The following is a 19,962-nucleotide window of genomic DNA, read 5'->3' as shown; positions in this document are numbered from 1 at the left end:
TTTTGAGGAGAAAAAAAATCCTCTGCTGCACAGGAAGTGTGTGTTCTTTGTTTTAAAAGGGGCATCAAGCCCCCATAATGTGATGTCATCCAAACCCAAGCGTAGCCTATCAGCAGACCCAACTGCAAAAGTAGGTATCAAAATGGACTGCATTTATCAACCCCTAGAGGGCACTCTCGCTGCATGAAAATGATAGTGTGCACAATACAGTTTACTCTCAAATGTGGAGATTGTGCCCAGAATCCTTCAGCAACATGACTCAAAAGCCATATGCATTCGTTTAAAGCTGGTTTAGTTACCCCGTTAACCTTTATGGCAGCAACAACAGCAGTTTGTCTGGATAGAAGAAGGTGGAAGAAACATGAAGCAACATAATACAGGTATGTTGGCTGAAGTGTCGACATGATGTGCAAAACTCAATTTAGCACAAAGAATCATTCAGGTCATGTTAAACATTTAATCGATATATATGAAAATAAAAAAAACATTTAACTATATACAGCAATACAACAACAAAAACTACATTTAATCTATATACCGCAATACAACCCAAAAACTAAATTTAATCTATATATAAAATACACCCAAAAAACTACACCTATATACCACAATACACCCAAAAAACTAAATTCAATTAATCCCCTTTTTATAGCCCTAAAGTACTACATTTAAATATACAACAATACATAAAGGAAACATCTAATCTATATACAGCAATAATGATTTGAACACAGGCATATTTCTGGGGTGGCAGTTTGAGTCATTTGCAAGGGCCCGTTCTCTGCCAAATACATTGGATAGTCTGTTCTCTCCAGGGGCCCCAGTGCAATCACACTGTCTGCACTGTCTATATCTACACCCCTGCATTTAATGTGAAACAAGTTGGATGTTACACCGATATATTCCTGTAAAATGACCTGATATTCCCTGACTTCCCAATCTGACTTTAATCGCCTGGAATATACCTCTCAAAATACTTTGATATTACAGAAACCTCCACTTTATCTGATTCTATCAAAAAAAAAGAATGAGCTGTATTACTTTACTGTAGTACAGTATTGGCTATGCACAAGTGCAGTGCAAGCGCACAGCTGTTTATTGCTGCACAGTACTGTATAGTACGGTATGCTGTCAAGATTTTCTCCCAAGGTTGATCACCATCTACATTTGGATGCTGGATGCAAAGAGTAACAGTGACACATACACAATTAACCCATACCCCCCATGGCATATATACCACAATACACCCAAAAAACTAAATTCAATTAATCCCCTTTTTATAGCCCTAAAGTACTACATTTAAATATACAACAATACATAAGGAAACATCTAATCTATATACAGCAATAATGCATCAGCAGCCATGAGGATTTTCACCCGGGGTATTCCTTTCAGTGACCTTTTGACTTGCTGTTGGCCTGGGCATTGCCAATCACACAGTCATTCACCTGCAAAAGAATAAACACAAATGATTAGATGTCAAAGCATTAACACACACTAATTACCAACCTTAGATCCTCTTAACATCGTAATATACAGTATCATCAAACAGATGTTCAATGCATTCCAGCATTATTTTATGATGAAGTGTTGTAATGTACTTTTCTGCTATCCTTTTCCTAAAGCTGCCTAATGTACTCATACTTCAGTTAGTGATAGGGATGGGCAAGAGGACTCGGGTACTCGTTTAACGTTACTACAGTGCACTCCTCTTATAGTGATCACCTTGGGACGGGTCAAATTGATCACTATAAGCGGATGATCATTATAACAGATTTTTTTATTTTCCTTTATTTCTCATGCAGATTACCATCTAATTGACATTTGTATATGTATTTCAATACATACAAAGTAAAGGAATGTTGTGGATTTAAAAAATCCATACAGTAAGTTAGGCCTCCAGCTGTTTCAAACACAGCGGTCTCGTGTAGACAGAGACACTGCCATCTCTCCACAGACAGAGATGCCGCAATCTCTCAATATACAGACAGACATGCACAGAGTATCACTGCTGTATCTCATGGGCTCATTTTTGGCAGTTTGCAAGCAAAATAATAATACAATTACTGTAGTTTTAAACATTTTTTCCTTTGTTCTCAGGTGGGACGAGGCCCAAAATGATCACTGTAAGCGGAGTATTGATCACTATAAGTGAATTATTTAAACAGCATGTGTATAGGAATGATTTTGGACCAAGTTTTTTGTTGATCAATGGTTGATCACTATAAGCGGATTCCACTGTATTCGAGTACCGTTTCTAAATCGTTTCTAATTCTTGTGGCAAAACCCAGAAATGTGAACTTGTGACTCAGACCCCACCATTGCTGAAGCGATGATGTAAGATGTTGGGTCTGACCATGTGAGATTAATGTCGATGTGATGTCACATGATCTACATTTGGCCAGTTATCCATCTATAGGAATGAGCAAAGAAAGGAAAAATAAATTATCTAGGTAGGAGGCTACTGACCTTGGAGGCGAATTTCAGAGAGTTGAGGCTTTCCATAAGGCTGTCTGGCTCTGGAGCGATGTTAACGAACATCAGCCTGGGACAAGAAAGACAGCACAGAAATAAACACCACAATATTAGCACATTTTCATGGATACATTTCAAAAACCTGTCCATGACTTTAAGGATCCATAATATAATTTCCATGCAATGCGAGGCAGGGACTCCCGAATCAATACCAGAAATTATTACTACATTGGAGAAATAAGACACAGCTCTTAATTGGATTTTAGTGCTTGAGAGTCACTGTCACATTACATGGAAGCCATTTAATTCAAAAAAAAATATTCCATAAAAATATTATTAACATAAAAAAACAAGCACTAAAATTGACAACAGCTACAGAAAATAAATGTTACATTACGTGGAAGGTTATCTGTGGAACATTACCGTAACAATTACCGTAATTTAATTACACACAGGCAACAAAATTCCATTAAACTTTAAAGGATTTTACTAATTCCATTACTTTTCCAGGCCTGGAAAAGTAGATTTTGACTTTACTTTTGCAGGATTTCCATGGCCATTTAGAAATTAGTTAATTTACTTAAAGCAGCTACGAGCAACTTTTTCGATTGTTATTAAACAGTATAATTACAATATGAACGCCACGCATACTCTCGGGAACATCTCTCGTTATATTCTAACAGGTTTTTTGGAAGTTATTTTGTGGTTATGGCCGAAGTGGCTGCTGCAAACCGTTTCATTTCACTTCCTGATCTGCCCTGGCTACAGACAGACTAACACTGGCCGATTCACTCGGGGTTCAAGCGAGACTACTCTGCGTTGGTCTCGTCGACTATTAGAGGTAAGATGTGATGCATTGATATAAAATTTATACTGTTTAATAACAATCGAAAAAGTTGCTCGTAGCTGCTTTAAGGCACAGATTTTGTTCTTACTCAATCTGGGTGGGGAATTAAGATTTTCAAGAAGCTAAAAATTAAATATATCAAAGAGCGTCTGTTGATTTGGTTATGGGTGTATGGCAGGTTTTCAAAGTGGGAAGCGGGCCTCCAAGCAGTTTCCGGGGAGGCTCAGTGAATGAAATTAAAAAATATTACGTTATCAAAAGGCTATCACAAAAATAGCCTAAATGTGTGTGATTTGGTTAAAGAGTCATTTTGGAGAATGTTACTGTTTTTCCACCTTTCCCAGGGTCAGAAACAAATAAATGCCATCAGACAGAACTTTATGTAATTGGTGTAGCTGTCGGACGTATGTCAAACAGCAATATCAGGCTATCTGGGATCAATTGTTGACTGTCTATGGGCTCAAATAACAATCATGATCCCATAGGCATCCCGGAGTGAGGGGACACCTTTTCCATGCTTTGTCTGGGAGGAGGCCCACAGTATCACTTTGAAACGTCACTTGATGATGCTGAACTCACATTTTGCTGTTGCCTCCCAAGCAGGTCTGCAGGAAGTAGGTGAGCTTGGTGTTCCTATATGGAATGAAGGTCTCCTGCAACACAAAAACAGGAACCATTTAGATCTCATCAAAACCCAAATCATTTGTCCAAACATGACCTGACACCACATGACCTGACCTAGCCCGATGTCACATGACCTGACCTAGACTGATATCAGAATTAATTGTCAACTCATTACACTACGTTTCCATCTTCTAGTTAAAGATTGCGCTCTATTTAACCTATTTCTATGAGCGGAATCCCCCGGGGAATTCAACTGTCCCTAAAAAAAAAAAATCATCTTCGCCTTTTTATCCAATACATTATTTTTTGCCTTTATTAGACGTGGCAGTAGGCGGACAGGAAAGGTGGCCGGCAAAGGACCACAGGTCAGATTCGAACCCGGGTCGGCCACGCCAAGAACTAAGCCTTTGTGGTACACGCTCTAGCAGGTGAGCCCCCGGGGGAAAACACACATATATATATATATATATATATATATATATATATATATATATATATATATATATATATATATATATTCTATTCACCATTATGCAACTTTGCCCTTGCCCCTGGCAAAATTCCTACGCTGGCAGTACTCGTGTGTGTGTGTGTGTGTGTGTGTGTGTGTGTGTGTGTGTGTGTGTGTGTGTGTGTGTGTGTGTACATTGGGCCAGTTTCTCACCAGAAAAGCCACACAAAATGCACCAACATTTAAAGGCCCAGTCCTCAAGGGCTTTTAATCCTCATATTCCTCAAGAGGAATCTGATGAAGGTCTTACGACCGAAACGTTATTCTTTTTCTTTGACTTATTCAACTTTTATTTGCATGTGGAGACAGTGTGCGGGAGTTTATTCTTGTACTGCGTCGGGTGTTGCCCTTCTCCGACGCACCTGTTGAGCCTAGGTGTGCGAAAGCTTTTTCCTTCAAATCCTCAAATTGACATCATCAAATCCGAGACATTTGAAATACTTCCAGGACCTGCAGACATCCTGGAGTCAATTGAGTGGTTTTCATCTAGGTGCTGACATACCTTGTTTGCCAGGGCGTTGATGACGATGCCCAGGTGGGTGAGGGAGCCGTTGATGGCATTCATCTCTTTTAAACGGTCGCCCTCTGACTGACTCTTCCCCAATCGCTCGCTACCGGCCAGGTCCACCAGGCACAGAGTGGCTGTGCACACAAAAGCAGAAAACAAAATGTGAAAAACATTAATTAGAAATGAGTTGCATAAAAAATAAAAAATAAAGGAACACAAAGAGATCACCACATGACGAAATTGCAGGAGTTGTGGACAACACTTCATTTTCCTTCAAAATCGTTCCACTCAAATCGAAAGATTATAGCTCGTGAAATATTCTGCACCTAAATTGAAGGCATTCCTTCTAAATACAAAAGTAAAGTCAGTCACTGCCTGATTCTTACATATTCCATTTGGAAGTTTTCTCCTAAGGTCTTACTGTACAGCATGGGAATGCACATGGGATCATACTCACACTTGCAGGTCACATCCCTGCCGGTGTTCGCTCCCTCTATGTCGAGCTGGAAGATCGAATGAGAGCGAGAGGAGCACTCGTTTAGTTTGGTCTGAGCCGTGGAGCGATTGTGTTTGGCCAAGTCCATCAAGCCGAGAACCTGGTAGATGGAGGAAACACAGGAGAGGGAGTTTAAACAGAGTGGCTGAAATGACCAGTTTCCGCCTGAACTTTCAGTTGTAGGGCTGTACCGACTCAGACTGTCAGTCCAGTCAGTCCAATCGGATTTGGCTGTTCAATACGAACATTCAACTATTATTTTGGAGCCTCAAGGGCTTACTGACTGACTATTGTTGAAACACGCATCTGTTGAGCAGCAGCAGGCAGCTGAATGAAGCCTGTGACACCATATAGTCGCCCGTATCACCTGCTGTCTGGGTCCAGCTTAATGAGGCTTTCCAGGTCTTGTTTTAATAAGACTGATCTGGCAGAAAGTCCAGTGGCATGAGCTTGTTTGATTTGTTTGTTTAATTGGGACTTGGTTTTACTGTATCAATAGGCTGATGCTTATACCAAAATATCACAATCTATTGGGAGGAAACCAAGCAATTCTATGTAAAATCAGACATTCAGCACCCCCATATAGCCGGAATGGAATGATCCTCGTTTCATAACCACATTTTGCAACTATTCGACTGAGATTGGAAGTGGAATCAGACTCCTTTGAACGAATCTTCGACTATTTGGGGTCACCCCTATTCAATTGTAAGGCAGAGAGAACCTATTCAGAAACTGTTGAGAATGGATGCCGTATTATTGGCAGAAGAATGGCAATTATATTTAAATTTTAATTGATCTAAAAGTGAATTATCCCAACTCTTCACCCAATCATCTACTGCAGCAGCTCAAATCAGGTGCAGATAGCAGCATATACGTAGATGTGGGTACTGCAATGTGAACATACACCATGAATAGACTGCACAATGATGGCAAAAAAAAAAGGTAATCCAGATGATCTGATTGCAATCAGATTGCAGAAAATGCATGTTAACGCCAGGTGTAAATGGAATCAGGCTGAAGTGATAAAATACAATCTGATTGCAATCTGATGGCAGAAAATGCATGTTAACGCCAGGTGTAAATGGCCTCATAATAAGCTGTGGAATCAAATAAACCACTAAGGTATTTGCAGTACCTGATCAACGCAGGTGACCTTCTTGTAGGTGAGGTTGGTGACCGTCAACTCGTTGTTGGCCTGCTTGCGGATCTCGTGCTCTGGCCTTTGCTTGGCCTCGCCGGTGTACAGGAGGTCCTGCAGGGTCTCATTGTAGATCTCCACAAAGCTGGCTGTGAAGGTGAACTGAGATCAAATAGAGACACGGTCAGACAGCAATAGAATGCTCTTTTTTTTACCCCCATTTTCTTTACCCTTGCTCATAGCTCCTCTACAGATGCAGACATACTGTGTGCCATGTTGCCTGAATGGATTCCTGTACATTTGTAGTATGACATTAACTATATGGGTCAGTATGTCTGGATGCAGTGGATGGGACTATGAGAAACGCCACCAAAAAACTATTCTGATTTATTTTGATCATATCACACATATCCAAACACTGTAAACAGTTTTGTAGACATTCAATTAGTTTGACGGTTAATGAGCACTGATTTGAGTTATGAATCCACAACATAACTCAATTCAACTCTCAATAACTGTCAAAATTAAATGAATGCCTACAAAACGGTTTACATTTTTGGGATACATGTGGGATTATGGGCAAAATAACTCTGCATTGGAAATAGGTGGAGTGTTCCTTTAACACTATTGAAGTAGCTGTACGAAGGCCTTGAATTGAGATCATGTAAAGAGATTCAAAACTTGCCCAGTATCTGCAAACACCCTGGTACCACTTCTGTCAACCTACTTCCCTATAGTACATATTAACACCAACCAACCAACCTGCCAGCCCTGCTCTCCCAGTTTCTCTGAGGCCTGGAAGATCTGCTGCATGGCTCTGGGAATGACCCCTCGGACCTCCTCCACATCGCCTCCTTCCATAGTGAAGGTCTTGCCACTTCCAGTCTGGCCATAAGCGAAGCAGCAAACGTTGTATCCGTCCAGCGCCGACTGCACCAGCAGGGAGATCTCCTGGAAGACCTGAGAACACAACAGCGAGATTCACCACGTTAGAAGTTTGAATGCGGAAAGACAGTTTGCCGACGCTGCTGCTGCCCCCTGCAGGCAGGTAACAAGTCATGGCTCAGCTGTCTTGTTACATGACGAAAAACAAAAACATAATTGGCTGGTAAAATACTCAAAGTAACAATTGAAATGGCTCTTTCCACAAATCACAGAGATATCTTTGCGTGGTGCGCATTTACAATTTGCTCTTATCCAGAGAGACTTACATTGAATTTGGAGGCAGGAGGGTCTTATCAGCACGTAATATAATATATCAACAGCAGAGTTACAGGCAAATTAATTTTCAATTTGACAAAGTGGTGGTTTATCTATAGGCAACAAATAAGCAGAAAATACTTTCATACTGGCTGCAGGACAGAATTAAGTGGAGTAAAGAGAAATAGAGGCTAAGCACTGAAGTTCTTGCTCCTTGCTCGATTTCCTGTGGGCTTTTTCAGCCCCATGGTCTTCTACAGAAGCATGAGTAAGACAACTTTACCATACCATCTTTTTCCATGATGGAATTTTGAGGGAAAATCCTATTGATGTGAACCCAGCCCTGAGCCAGGTAAACACGGATTACTCCACACCTATTGGACAGTTTAAGAAAAAGTGTCTGTGTCTGTGTGTGTGTGTGTGCGTACCTCCTCCTGGGAAGCGTGAGGGCCAAACACATGGTCAAAACTGAAGTTGTAATTCGTCTGCATCTCTTCAGATCGGCCAACGTGAGACTGAGAGACAGAAAGAGAGAGAGCAGATTTTGACTTCATGATAAGAGTAGAGTTAGGCAATTATTTAAGAGAAACAAAAAGTAACTTCTTCCAACCAGGACACATGGCTCTTATGGGAATCAAAGTCTAAGAGGATTCAAATACTTTTCCCACCAGGAAGGGGAATGAACACCAGTTGCTGACCAAATGGCCATAACTTATTTTTGCTATGGACACTTTGACAGCTAATTCATCATTTTCCAACATAGTGAATGCAGCCAGGAAGTAGCCATGTCTGTATTAACAGCAGCCTGTTCTGGGATGCTGGCAAGTTCCTACCTCCTCTGTCTTGACCAGGGTCAGCATCTTGTTATCACAGGCAGAGAGGTGGAGGTGATCGCCGATGCCTCCACCCACCAGGGGGCGCACTCGACAGAATACCCTGATGTTTCCCTATAGAGGGGACAACAGGGAGATGGGACACACACAGACCTGATTAGTCAGAGGGGAGAGCAAATGCAACATTATTCTTTGAAACTAGCGCTTTTATACTTAGTTCTTATACATGGTTTTATTCATGTCTTTAATCATTTTTTTAGAACTACTGTCACTAAAGGTGAATTACACAAGTGTGTACTGTGTATGTATGCATGTATGTTCACTGTGATGATGCCATGCTGTGCAATGCAGTGGCTTGGAGCCCAAGACAAGTTTCCCTACGGGACAATAAGTATAATCCTATCTTAAGAATCGGTTGACAGAAAAACGGGCAACACATCTTCAAATAAATGTGGAATATACAGATAAAAATCATACAATTTAAATAAAGCAGATTAATTTCAGGGGCGTTAAGGTCATGAAACCCAGAACTGAACATGGTAACTTGCTTTGAGCTCCTGGATTTTATTGTGGAGCCAGCGACGCTCCATCTCGCCGGCATGAAGCTTGTCTTTGATATTCTCCACGGTCTTCGCCAGGGCCTGATTCTCCACATTAGAGGCCTGCAGGGCGAGCTGAACCTGGGCCAGAGTTGACTCCTTCACTGAGAGCATCTCCTGGAATAGAGGATAAAGGCGAGAGAAGAAGAGAGAGAGATGCTTTTACCAAATCCAGCGCTCGAAAATTTCCACTTAATTTCTTGACTGAATTTGGCCAATGTTCCCAACACAATAAGTTGCATCTGGACAATAGGACTATAACATGGCCCTATCACTGATAACACAAAAACACCGTTGTGGATCACTATCATCAGGGTTAGGTGTTGGTACTAGTGTATAATTGTCCAACACATGGTGTGTTTCATAACAACTTTACATGACATTTACTCAATTTATCCCCAGGGATCAATAGGTTTTCTGATTCTGATGATACCAGCCATGGCCAAAATTATTTAGCTGCCGTCCGACTGGTGACTTTATACCTTGTGAGTTTGGAGCTCTCCCTCCAGGCTCTCTCGGAGCGTCTCGGCGGCCTTGTGCGTGTCTTGGAGGGCCTGCAGCTCCTCCATGTACTCCCTAAAATCACAAAATGATAGCAGATACAGCAGGCATGGGCAACTTTGATGATATAGAGGGCCACAAAAAAATGTCCTCGCTACCAGAGAGCCAGATTTGGCTCAAAACATTTGGGGCATTTGAAGCCAGGTTTAGAGGAATAACTCATTTTAAATTAACAGTTGTGATGTCATTATTCAGTCTTAACCACCAATATTTGATCCTTTTCTCACTCACTCCTATGTCACCACCTGCTCTCCCTACAGGGCTTGAAATTAACTTTTTTGACCACCTGCCAATATGGCTGTTAGATTTTAAAGTTACCAGCCAATTAGAATTTCCACTAGCCAAAATGTTTTTCTTGAAATAAACCAGAATATGAGTGGGTTAATTTAAGCATAAGTATCAGTAAGTGGCCCGGGATTCTCAAAGCCTGTGTTGAGGGTCACAAGAACAAAAATGCACTCTTGAAGCTAAATAAATGCAAAACCGAGTTAATTATTTAAATCTTTACTTGAATGTAGAACAGTCATTTCTTACACATGAGATTACTTTTAGCCTTTTAGTCATAAAGATTGAAAGATATTCCATATTCCAGACTGAAATGTTATTGTATTGGCCAGAATGACATGAACATTTGGACACTTATTCAGCGGGTATCATGCATGTTGCGTTCAGGTGCAGTGTAAAAAAAAAATGCAATTCCAGCGTGGGCCACACAGGGGGCGCTCGCGGGCCGCATGCCGCCAGTTGCCCACCCCTGACATACAGCATGACACTCCCAGCAAACACATTTAACACCAGCACAGCATAAAGAAAAGCAACAACATGCTATATCAATTAAATGCAAGTTTACAAAAAGTTAGTTTGACAATTCTATTTCCAAGCAAAGATTAGGCATATTTCAAAATGTAAACTCTACTTACAAACTGGCAGAGAGCTGGATGTGCTGATCACTGAGGACCATGATGTTTCCCTATAGGGGGGAAACAGGGACACAGACCTCATTAGTCAGAGAGGAGAGAAACACAACATAACAAAACACCTCTTCAAATGAAGGTGAACTAAAAATAGCATTTAAATAAAGCAGATGGGTTAATTTCAGGGCCGGTAACTTGCTTTGAGCTCCTGGATGGTGTTGTCAAGCCGGCTGCGCTCCAACTCGCCAGCATGAAGCTTGTCTTTAAGCTTCTCCAGGCTCTCCTTCAGGTTCCGATTCTCCGCCTCAGCGGTCTGATGGCGGGCCAGAGTCGACTCCAGCTCAAAGAGCTTCATCTGGAGATCACAGTTTAAGGGAATGAGTGCCTGGAGTAGAAGACAAAGATAAGACAAAGACAATTAGTCAATCATTAGTCAGAGAGGAGAGAAACACAACATAACAAAACACCTCTTCAAATGAAGGTGAACTACGGTAGATAAATAGCAAATAAAAATAGCATTTAAATAAAGCAGATGGGTTAATTTCAGGGCCGGTAACTTGCTTTGAGCTCCTGGATGGTGTTGTCGAGCCGGCTGCGCTCCAACTCGCCAGCATGAAGCTCGTCTTTAAGCTTCTCCAGGCTCTCCTTCAGGTTCCGATTCTCTGCCTCAGCGGTCTGATGGCGGGCCAGAGTCGACTCCAGCTCAAAGAGCTTCATCTGGAGTCCACAGTTTAAGGGAATGAGTGCCTGGAGTACGGTAGATAGACGATAAGACAAAGACAAATAAAATAGATGAGTTTACCAAATAAACATCACATTCCAGGACTTTCCAGGCCCAATTGCCTCAATTTCAAGGACCAACACAGTATAGTTTGAGACACGGCTCAAAGTTGATTATTGTTACAACACTGATCATTTCTATAATGAAAACAAGCAGGCTTTACAGAAGCTCACAGACAACAATTAAAAAGAGAGAGGCTTGAATGTGTGTTACACGTCAAGTAAAAAATAAATACCGTAAATTCCGGACTATAAGCCGCACCTTTTTTCACGTTTTTTGGCCTTTTTTGGCCCCTGCGGCTTATATAACGGTGCGGCTTATCTATGGATTTAAAAAAAAAAAAAAAAAAAAAAAAAAAAAATCTCTTTTTTAGCACTCTTTCTAACTATAAATCCTATATAACTATAATAAGTTTTAATTTCCTCTCTTGCCCTCTTTTCACCACACTGTATGACACTGTATGACACTGTGTGCACTGTAAAAAACAACACAGGTGGTGTTGTGTTATGTTGTTTTGTTGAAATGTTAATAAATGGGAGCTTCCTCAAACAGCCATCTCTTTCCCGACAATCCCCTCTGTGCATGAACCCTTAGTAATTAACTCATTGAGTGCCAGCCACTTTTGGAGAACGGACGCTCCCAGTGCCAGAGTTTCAGAGCGTTTTCAGTGATTTCTCGAGGCCCACAGAATATTGTGTGATATTACTATGTAAACACTGAACACGCACAAAGAACGATGAGACTCTATTCTATCATCTGCAAAAAAAAGTTTATTGATCCCATTTTCCGTTCTTTAGTTATGAGCCGGAGAAGATAGCTTGATTCATCCAAAAAAAGCAATTTTTTTCTAGAAGCTGAGATAATTGGCCTTTTGTGAAATTAATCATTTCAAGCACATCACTGACTCTGAAGCTAATCTTTTCTAATGTAGTCACACCTCAAAAATAATTTCCTTCAATAAAACAGTTTAGGCCAGGGAATTTTGTTTGGCAGAATAATATTTTTAGCTACAACCAGCAGCGCTGGCCCCTGCGTGCGCTGCTGGTTGCAGCTTCTTGCTGGTTTTGATTTGCTGCTGGTGGGTATCGGATATTCTGGCTTGCGTTTGTCAATCCTGTCCTGCTGCCTGGGTCTGTCTGGGTGTTGTGTGTGTGCTGCTCTGCGTGCCCCCTCCCCCCCCCCCCCCCGCCCCGCCCCGCCTCGCCTCAACTGCACACTCCTCCTCCTGTCTGTGGTGGCTCTCTGCTGAGTTTGCTGTGCGCACAGTGAAGGGTGCTTGACATCCTGCTTTTTTACAGCGTTCCGCGTGTGTTTGTCACCGGCAACGATGCTTCCAGTTGAGAATAATAACAACTCGACGGTGTGGATGTGCGGATGTACTGTCGCAACCGACACGGAGCGGCTCAATTGTGGGAGCAGATTGGCTGCTGCAGGCACAGCTGCAGTAACGTGCTTCAGCATATCGATGCATACGGATGCGATGCGATTTCCGTTTCCATAACGACTTCTTCTTTGTTTTTTCCTTGCCTTTCTGTTATGTGGAGAGCACTGTCGCCACCTAAGGGTTCTGTAAAATAGGTTAGACACATCCAATAGCTATAATATTTGTACATCAGAGGCAGAAGGCTTTGATCGACGCCCCACCGTCAAAAAACGCAATTGACGAACATGTCCGTCCTTGGCACTCTACGTTACTATTTGAAATGACGAACATGTCCGTCCTTGGCACTCAATGAGTTAAACATTAAAACAAAAAAAAAACAAAAAAAAAACAAAAAAAAAACCATTAAAACACCCGCGGCTTATAGTCCGGTGCGGCTTATATAAGAAAAAAATAGTCAACTTTGCAGGTGCGGCTTATACACCGGTGCGGCTTATAGTCCGGAATTTACGGTAAATAAAATAACTTTTCAAAGATTTTCTTTTTTGTTTTGTTTTTCTGATTCTGAAGATACCAGCCATGCCAATTTATACCTTGAGAGGTTGCAGCTCACTCTCCAGGCTCTTTCGGAGCTTGTCTGTGCCCTTGTGCTTGTGTTGGAGTTTGGACAGCTTCCTCTTGAGGACCTTATGTTCACCATTGATGTTCTCCAGCTGATCCCGGAGCTCTCCCTCCAGGCTCTCTCGGAGCGCCTCGGCGGCCTTGTGCGTGTCTTGGAGGGCCTGCAGCTCCTCCTTGTACTCGCTAAAATAACAAAATGATAGCACATACAGCATGTTACTCCCAGCAAACACATTTAACACCAGTATAGCATAATGAAAGCAACGATGTGATATAAATCAAATACAAGTACAACTAGAACGACCGCACCACGGATTTATGCCTCCGTCATTAGTTCATTCTTGAGTCCAAATCGCCATTTGAGGCAAATTGGAAGAAATTCCGTCAAGGCGCTCCTGAGATGTTGCGTTACAGAGCTTGGAAATTGGGTGTGTGAGGTCACAGTGACCTTGAACTTTGACCTTTAACCATCAAAGTCTAATCAGTTTATCCTTGAGTGCAAGTCGATGTTTGAGCCAAATCAGAAGAAATTCCATCAAGCCGTTCCTGAGATATCACGTTAACGATCTATGGATATCGCCGGCGGAGGCATAAAAAGTGAGATCGTTTGACAATTCCATTTCCAAGCCAAAATCAGCAATGGTACCTCTGCCTCTCCAGCTGCCTCTCCAACTCTGCATTTTTGACTTGGCTTTGGGCCAGCGATGCCCTCAGCACCTCGATCTCCTGGTTGGACGATTGGAGCTGACTCAGGTAGCTCTGGATCTGCAGGTCACTGACCTTGTCCTGGCAGGAAGCCCTGTCTCCACCTGTGTGAGGACATGATCACCATCAACCATTTGGCATTATATTTCATAGTTTGATGTACAGCAGCTCAGACCTTCCTGCAATCTGCCTTTCAGCATGTCACTGAGCACAACACTTGTAACTTTAGTCAGGATTGTGTACTTAATTTAGACAACAATAGTAGGGAATGGACTTCCAAAAACAGTTTTAGGCTGTTTTTGGAAGTCCATTCCCTACTATTGTTAACATAGAGATTGGAAACACCTTATATGCAAAAAGATCAACATTTATTGCAGACAAAAGTGCACAAACTATGATAATGCTTATATAATTCATGCTGCTATATGTGACGTGTTTCAGGCAAAGCTGCTCTGAGCTTGTGTTCTAAAAAAAATATATATATATATATATATATATATATATATATATATATATATATATATATATATATTAAGAAAGAAATCTGAAAGAAATCTATTATTACAGTGTTAAAATGACAGACAGCCGTCAGATTTGTCTGTCATTGTTCAAAAAGATTTTTGTGTGTGTAAAAGATGGAAAATATTTGGTTGAGGTTAATCTGGTGAATATGGGAACCAGAGTGAAAACAGATTACGGTACTCACCTCTATTTGGGGCAGTAGCAGTCTTTTTCACTGCGCCTCCTCCTCTGCCTCCGCCTCTCTTTGCTCTATTAGATGCAATGGGTTTCAGGGGAGCTGAGGACATAATAAACATCAAGATTAAGACGTGCCTAGCAAATTATAAATCAACACTACTGGCTACTCTTAAGTACAGCCAGGAATCGAAATGACCACCTGCCAAGTACCAAATGCAGAGTATGCACATATGAATTATTTCTATTTTTGGCAGATAAAGAGGTCAGGGTCACCTGCCACACTGGCCAGTAACTTTTTGAGACGACAACATTTGAATGTCTCAGTCAAATAAAGTCTTTGGTCTTTGCCTGAAAAGTTAGAAACTATCTTATCATTTGAATTCTGCTGCAAGTATAACAAACTTGATTGATGCATAAGTGAGTGAGCTTGTGTTCATTAACATAAACATGATGCACGAAATGACACTGGTAACAGGCAGCACAGCATATTTCCCACTAAAAATGTGTCTTTGAATTCAATCGTGGCGGGTTATTATTTTACTTTACCTGGAAGGTGAGCCAAAGGTTAATTTAGAACACTGAGTACCGATATATTACTAGAATATATTGTCAGTTGTTAAACTGTGATTGTCAGTTCAACTCACCTCTGATTCTGGAAGGAACGAAAGGACTGTCATCCTGAGACCATGCCCGCATCACATTGGCCTTGGCGTCTAGCCAGATGCCTAGATGAATGAAGGGAGATTTTGTGTCATGCATCTAACCAAGACAGAGGAACTTTGGGAAAAACATTGACTGCACTGGAAATCAGAAGAGATGGAAACTAGTTTGATTGCACATAGAAAGACTTAATCCCTCACGCCTCGCCTCAATTTCTTCTGACAAGAAAACTTGTAAAAAAATGTTTACTGTGGCAAATAAAGTGATTCTGATATTCAAGTTTGAGTTGGTCACTTACCAAGACTGGTTGCTGAAGGCAAGTCCATTCGCATCTTTTTCTGCATAAACAAAACAAAGAAGACCATCTTAAACCATTGGCAACAATGGCTTGAGTCACTGGGTTAGAACACTAAACTCTCCTTGACACTCATTTCTTTAACTGGGACACCTCTAGCAGCCAGGAGAGCACAGGTTTGTCCTCTGCCCATGCTGAGCTACCTGACCTTACATGACATTATGGCCAATGCATTTACATTTAGGCCATTAGCTGATGTTTGTATCTGTATTGGAGCTTGGTCAGAGGTGTAGTGCTATCTGGAGAAGTGGGGGAACGCACTATGGGGAACACTCCCCTCCCCTGGCACACGCACAGGTCCCAACAACCCCCCCCCCCCCCCCCCCCCGCACGCAAATACGCGTTATTATGGAACCCACACCGCGGTTCCGGCAAAACCATGCCCTGTGCCCGCCTACGTGGCAGTCAAGCTCCGGGATTGGCCAGGAGCGAGTATTTTATTCCCTTTTGACAGCTCTGCCTCTTGACAGCTCGGATCTCCCACATCACAAACACTGCGCCCAGCCCGGCGATTTCATTAACGGTGCCCCGAAAAAAAATATTTTCGCTTGTGAAACAAATGTTCAGTGTCAAAATCATAGGCAGCGTGAGGGCATCACGCATGGGACAAAAGCACATAAACAGCTCGACTTGCACTATAGGCTATATGAGATAAGAAAGGCCACATCTGGCCATGAAATAAAATAATACATTATGATGCATAATATGCTCAAAATTATTATAATTATCACTGGTATGGCCAAATTGAGATCATTTTCCATTCCTTCTTCACAAAGAAGCAATGCTCACCTCTATTCGATTAAGGCAGCCGTGCAAGTCTCCATGCACTGCGCATTCCACAACAAAAGACCATTGCCAGCTCAGATTGTTCATTTGTTTTGTTTTCTCCAGATAGTCCCGTATTCTGCTTTAACACGCTTTCTCTAAATTGGCCCAGTTGGCGTTGTGGGCGCTGGTAGATGCGTTCCATAACACACAGTCAGAATGTAGGCTATTCTGTTGCACACTGAATGTATTCTGTTACACACTGTTAATGCGTTAATTGTAGCAATATAAGTTCATATCAGCTTGTAGCTACGAATCGGGAGCTGTAACAGAGATCAAAGCGGCTGGATCAGGTGAGCTGGCGCTGCCCAATTACGCACAGGGGGAGACCACGGCTTCAATGCGCAGATGAAATATCATCAAAGTTGCCAATTGATTTGTACTGCCGCCACCCACGGCTCAACGGGCGTTTCTGCACTCCTCCAGTTTGCCCATGACATTATTCAGGTGTTTGTTGTTTTTCTTCCTTGGGAAGAACCGTGGTGGGTCCCATAATAACGCATCGCAGTAGCACTCTTCTTCATGCTGTCGTAAATAATAATGCACAAAACACCCCTTGGAGAAGTGTGGGAACGCCGTTCCCCCGCGTTACATTAGCACTACACCTATGAGCTTGGTGCAACACAGCAGAATACAACTTCAGATGACAGATGGCCAGGATTTCAATCAACCTTCAAGAAGAAGACTCAGACTGACAGCACACCTTGTAATAGATGTAGCAACTAGTTATGTCCCTACAATGACCATGACAGAGAAGGGCAAGTCAATTGAAAGGGGAGTGCAGTGCTCTTCTTAACCACAGCCTTTTGTGAGGGAGTCTCTCTGCAGCTGGTTGTGGGCAGCCCTGGTGATTGTGGTCACTTTTTAGAGACATCAGTTTTCTTTTTGACCTGTGCCTATTATCGTCCAAGTCACTCTCATCACTAAACTCAAGCTGCATGAGTGCAGTCCACTTCTACTTACGTGAGCCATTGTTTCTTCACCCTCTGAAGATGACTCGCTGGAGAAGAGTGGAGGAAGTGCAGTGGTCCTCTTTATCCCCTTCCTCTTGGGAGCTGCTTTTGCCTGCCCGTGATCCATCACACTCCACTCGGCCTGCATACTGTTTTCTGAAATGAGATAATGACAGAAAACTGAGCAACTGTTAGTTAAGGCACAGTAATGTAGCGTATTAGCTAGTTTCCAGGCTTTGGCATAACGTTAGCTCCGTTAAAACTCTTTCGGCTAGGCGCTAGCCGAAAGAGTTCCAACTGAGCTGCAGGAGAGTTGTGGCTGGCCGTTGCCTTGGCTCATCGTCGTAAAGTCGCCTTTCAAAGCATGACGTTAGATTATAACGAACTAGTTGTGTGGCTTAGCCTTCCCAAATGTTGAGGGTCGTTTTTTTTTATAATAAAATTGACTTGACTTTAGAATTTAATACATAGAATTGGGAACGTTACATTCAATTTCATTCAGACTGCCTGGCACACAATCTCCGCCATTTTCACACGGAGCTTCCACAGGAGGAGGGAGGGCGTAGTGGCGTCCTAGCATGTAGGGCTCGCTGGCGCCGGCAGACGGCTCCAATTCGAGGCGGACGGACGGCATTTACCCTCAGGCTGAGTGACCAGCTAGCAGGCCCGTTTCCCCGCGGTGAACGTGATGCTTGCACTGACTCGACCGAGGCTAACCGCCGCGGCTAATAGCACCGAACAAGCACCCCGTCTGGCCAGAGCTAGCTCTCGATTGTACAAATCATCAACCTCATTCAGCCGACACTTTAAACGAGCCGAATCTAACTGTGTAAAGTGTCAATCTTATGGCAAGTGACCTCACGGCCAAGTTTTACACACAAAATGCCCAACATCTAGATCCGGTGTTTAGTCATGGTTGACAACCAAGTAACGTGAATTGTTTTGCTTTCCTTCGGCAGTTTGCTAACTAACGCAGCATAATTTACAAATTAATCCACTCAAAAATATGTTGTATCACTCAAACTAACATTTACTTACCGTTTGTTAAACAAGTCGAACGTTCGTCAGTCGTCAGTCACCAATTCTCTTTGAGACGCAAAATTCAGTGTTTCCTCAACGAAGTTTAGGAAACACTGAATGACTCCAACGACTGCAGGACGTTTTAAACCAGACATCGTGAGCGCTGACTGGTTAACGCGCAGTAGCCAATCAGAGTCATAATTTCATATTTTTATTGTTTACCCCGGCAACAAGTTTTGAGGGCGGTTCGGGGGGGGGCGTGAATTTTATGAGTGACAGGTCGTAGCACGAATGAGTAGTCTGGGCACCTTCCACCCCGCTTTTTGTCATGGGGGCGTAAACCCCGGACCCAGAATTAACACCGGATGGCAATGCGCCAACGTCTTTGTTGCCGTTACCTTGACGCGGTGATGTTACCTAAACTAGAGTCTGATCAAAACAAAGCTAGCGTTACATAAAACAAAACGTTCATGCAATATGGCATCTCCGCCACCACCGCCTGACACACCGGTCAAAACGGTGAAAGAGGATTCTGATACTTGGGTCAAATTGTCAAGTTAACGTGAAAGTTGACGAGCTAGAAACGCTGCCATCCGGTCTAGGGCGGGCTCTAGGCCAGAACCAGTAGGGTGACAAAATCAATTGTGGGTGGGAGCCAGGCTCTTTCTCGCCGAGAAGAGCCTGGTGACGCGAGGTTACGAATGAGAGTGGTTCGAAAAACCAGGCTGCGCCTCCCGTGTCGTCACTATTTACATATCCTGCACGGCATAATTTGTACATCTTTATTGTAAATAAACGAGTTAACCATTCAGTCTGATATCAGGCTAGACTCTTCTAGTTCCAAAAACAATTAGTAACAAACAACCTCCAGCAGCTGTTGGTCATTAAAGAAGAAGTTCTCCCTGAGCTGCAGGAGTGGAGCCCCAATCTGCACCAGGAGGACCCAGAGCCCCCACACATTAAAGAGGAACTCTGGATCAGTCAGGAGGGAGAGCAGCTTCAAGGGCTGGAGGAGGCTGATATCACCAAGTTCCCATTGATTCGCTCCTGTTCCTGTGAAGATGATGAAGAGAAACCTCAGTCTTCACGGCTTCATCAAAGCCAAACTGAGGAGAAGAGATAGCCACATAGTTGAATGAAGAGTTTCTTTGTTGAAACTGACCTTCAGTGCACCACAGTGCTCAACTACTCAACTGACCAAATGAAAACAGAAGCTGATGCAGAGGACTGCGGTGCATCAGAACCAGTGCTGGCAA

The 19,962-nt window shown here is 42.6% G+C and overlaps 1 protein-coding gene across 1 annotated transcript; it reads right to left on the bottom strand.

The window, feature by feature from the left end:
• Positions 1-1,391: 1,391 nt before the first annotated feature.
• On the bottom strand, positions 1,392-17,834 carry LOC310784941 (carboxy-terminal kinesin 2-like; the record flags this gene model as incomplete). The annotated part of the gene is made up of 14 exons (XM_083645962.1): positions 1,392-1,448; positions 2,470-2,545; positions 3,902-3,975; positions 4,960-5,099; positions 5,423-5,561; positions 6,597-6,761; positions 7,362-7,559; positions 8,228-8,314; positions 8,633-8,746; positions 11,268-11,423; positions 13,462-13,672; positions 14,136-14,298; positions 15,538-15,652; positions 17,697-17,834. 14 exons carry the CDS (start codon positions 17,832-17,834, stop codon positions 1,392-1,394), a joined length of 1,833 nt encoding a protein of 610 aa, XP_083502088.1.
• Positions 17,835-19,962: the final 2,128 nt, after the last annotated feature.

Source organism: Poromitra crassiceps, assembly GCF_964638095.1.
Source record: "Poromitra crassiceps genome assembly, chromosome: 11".
Lineage (NCBI taxonomy): Eukaryota > Metazoa > Chordata > Actinopteri > Beryciformes > Melamphaidae > Poromitra > Poromitra crassiceps.
Note: the sequence above shows the minus strand (reverse complement) of the source record. Positions and strands in the feature narration are given on the sequence as shown.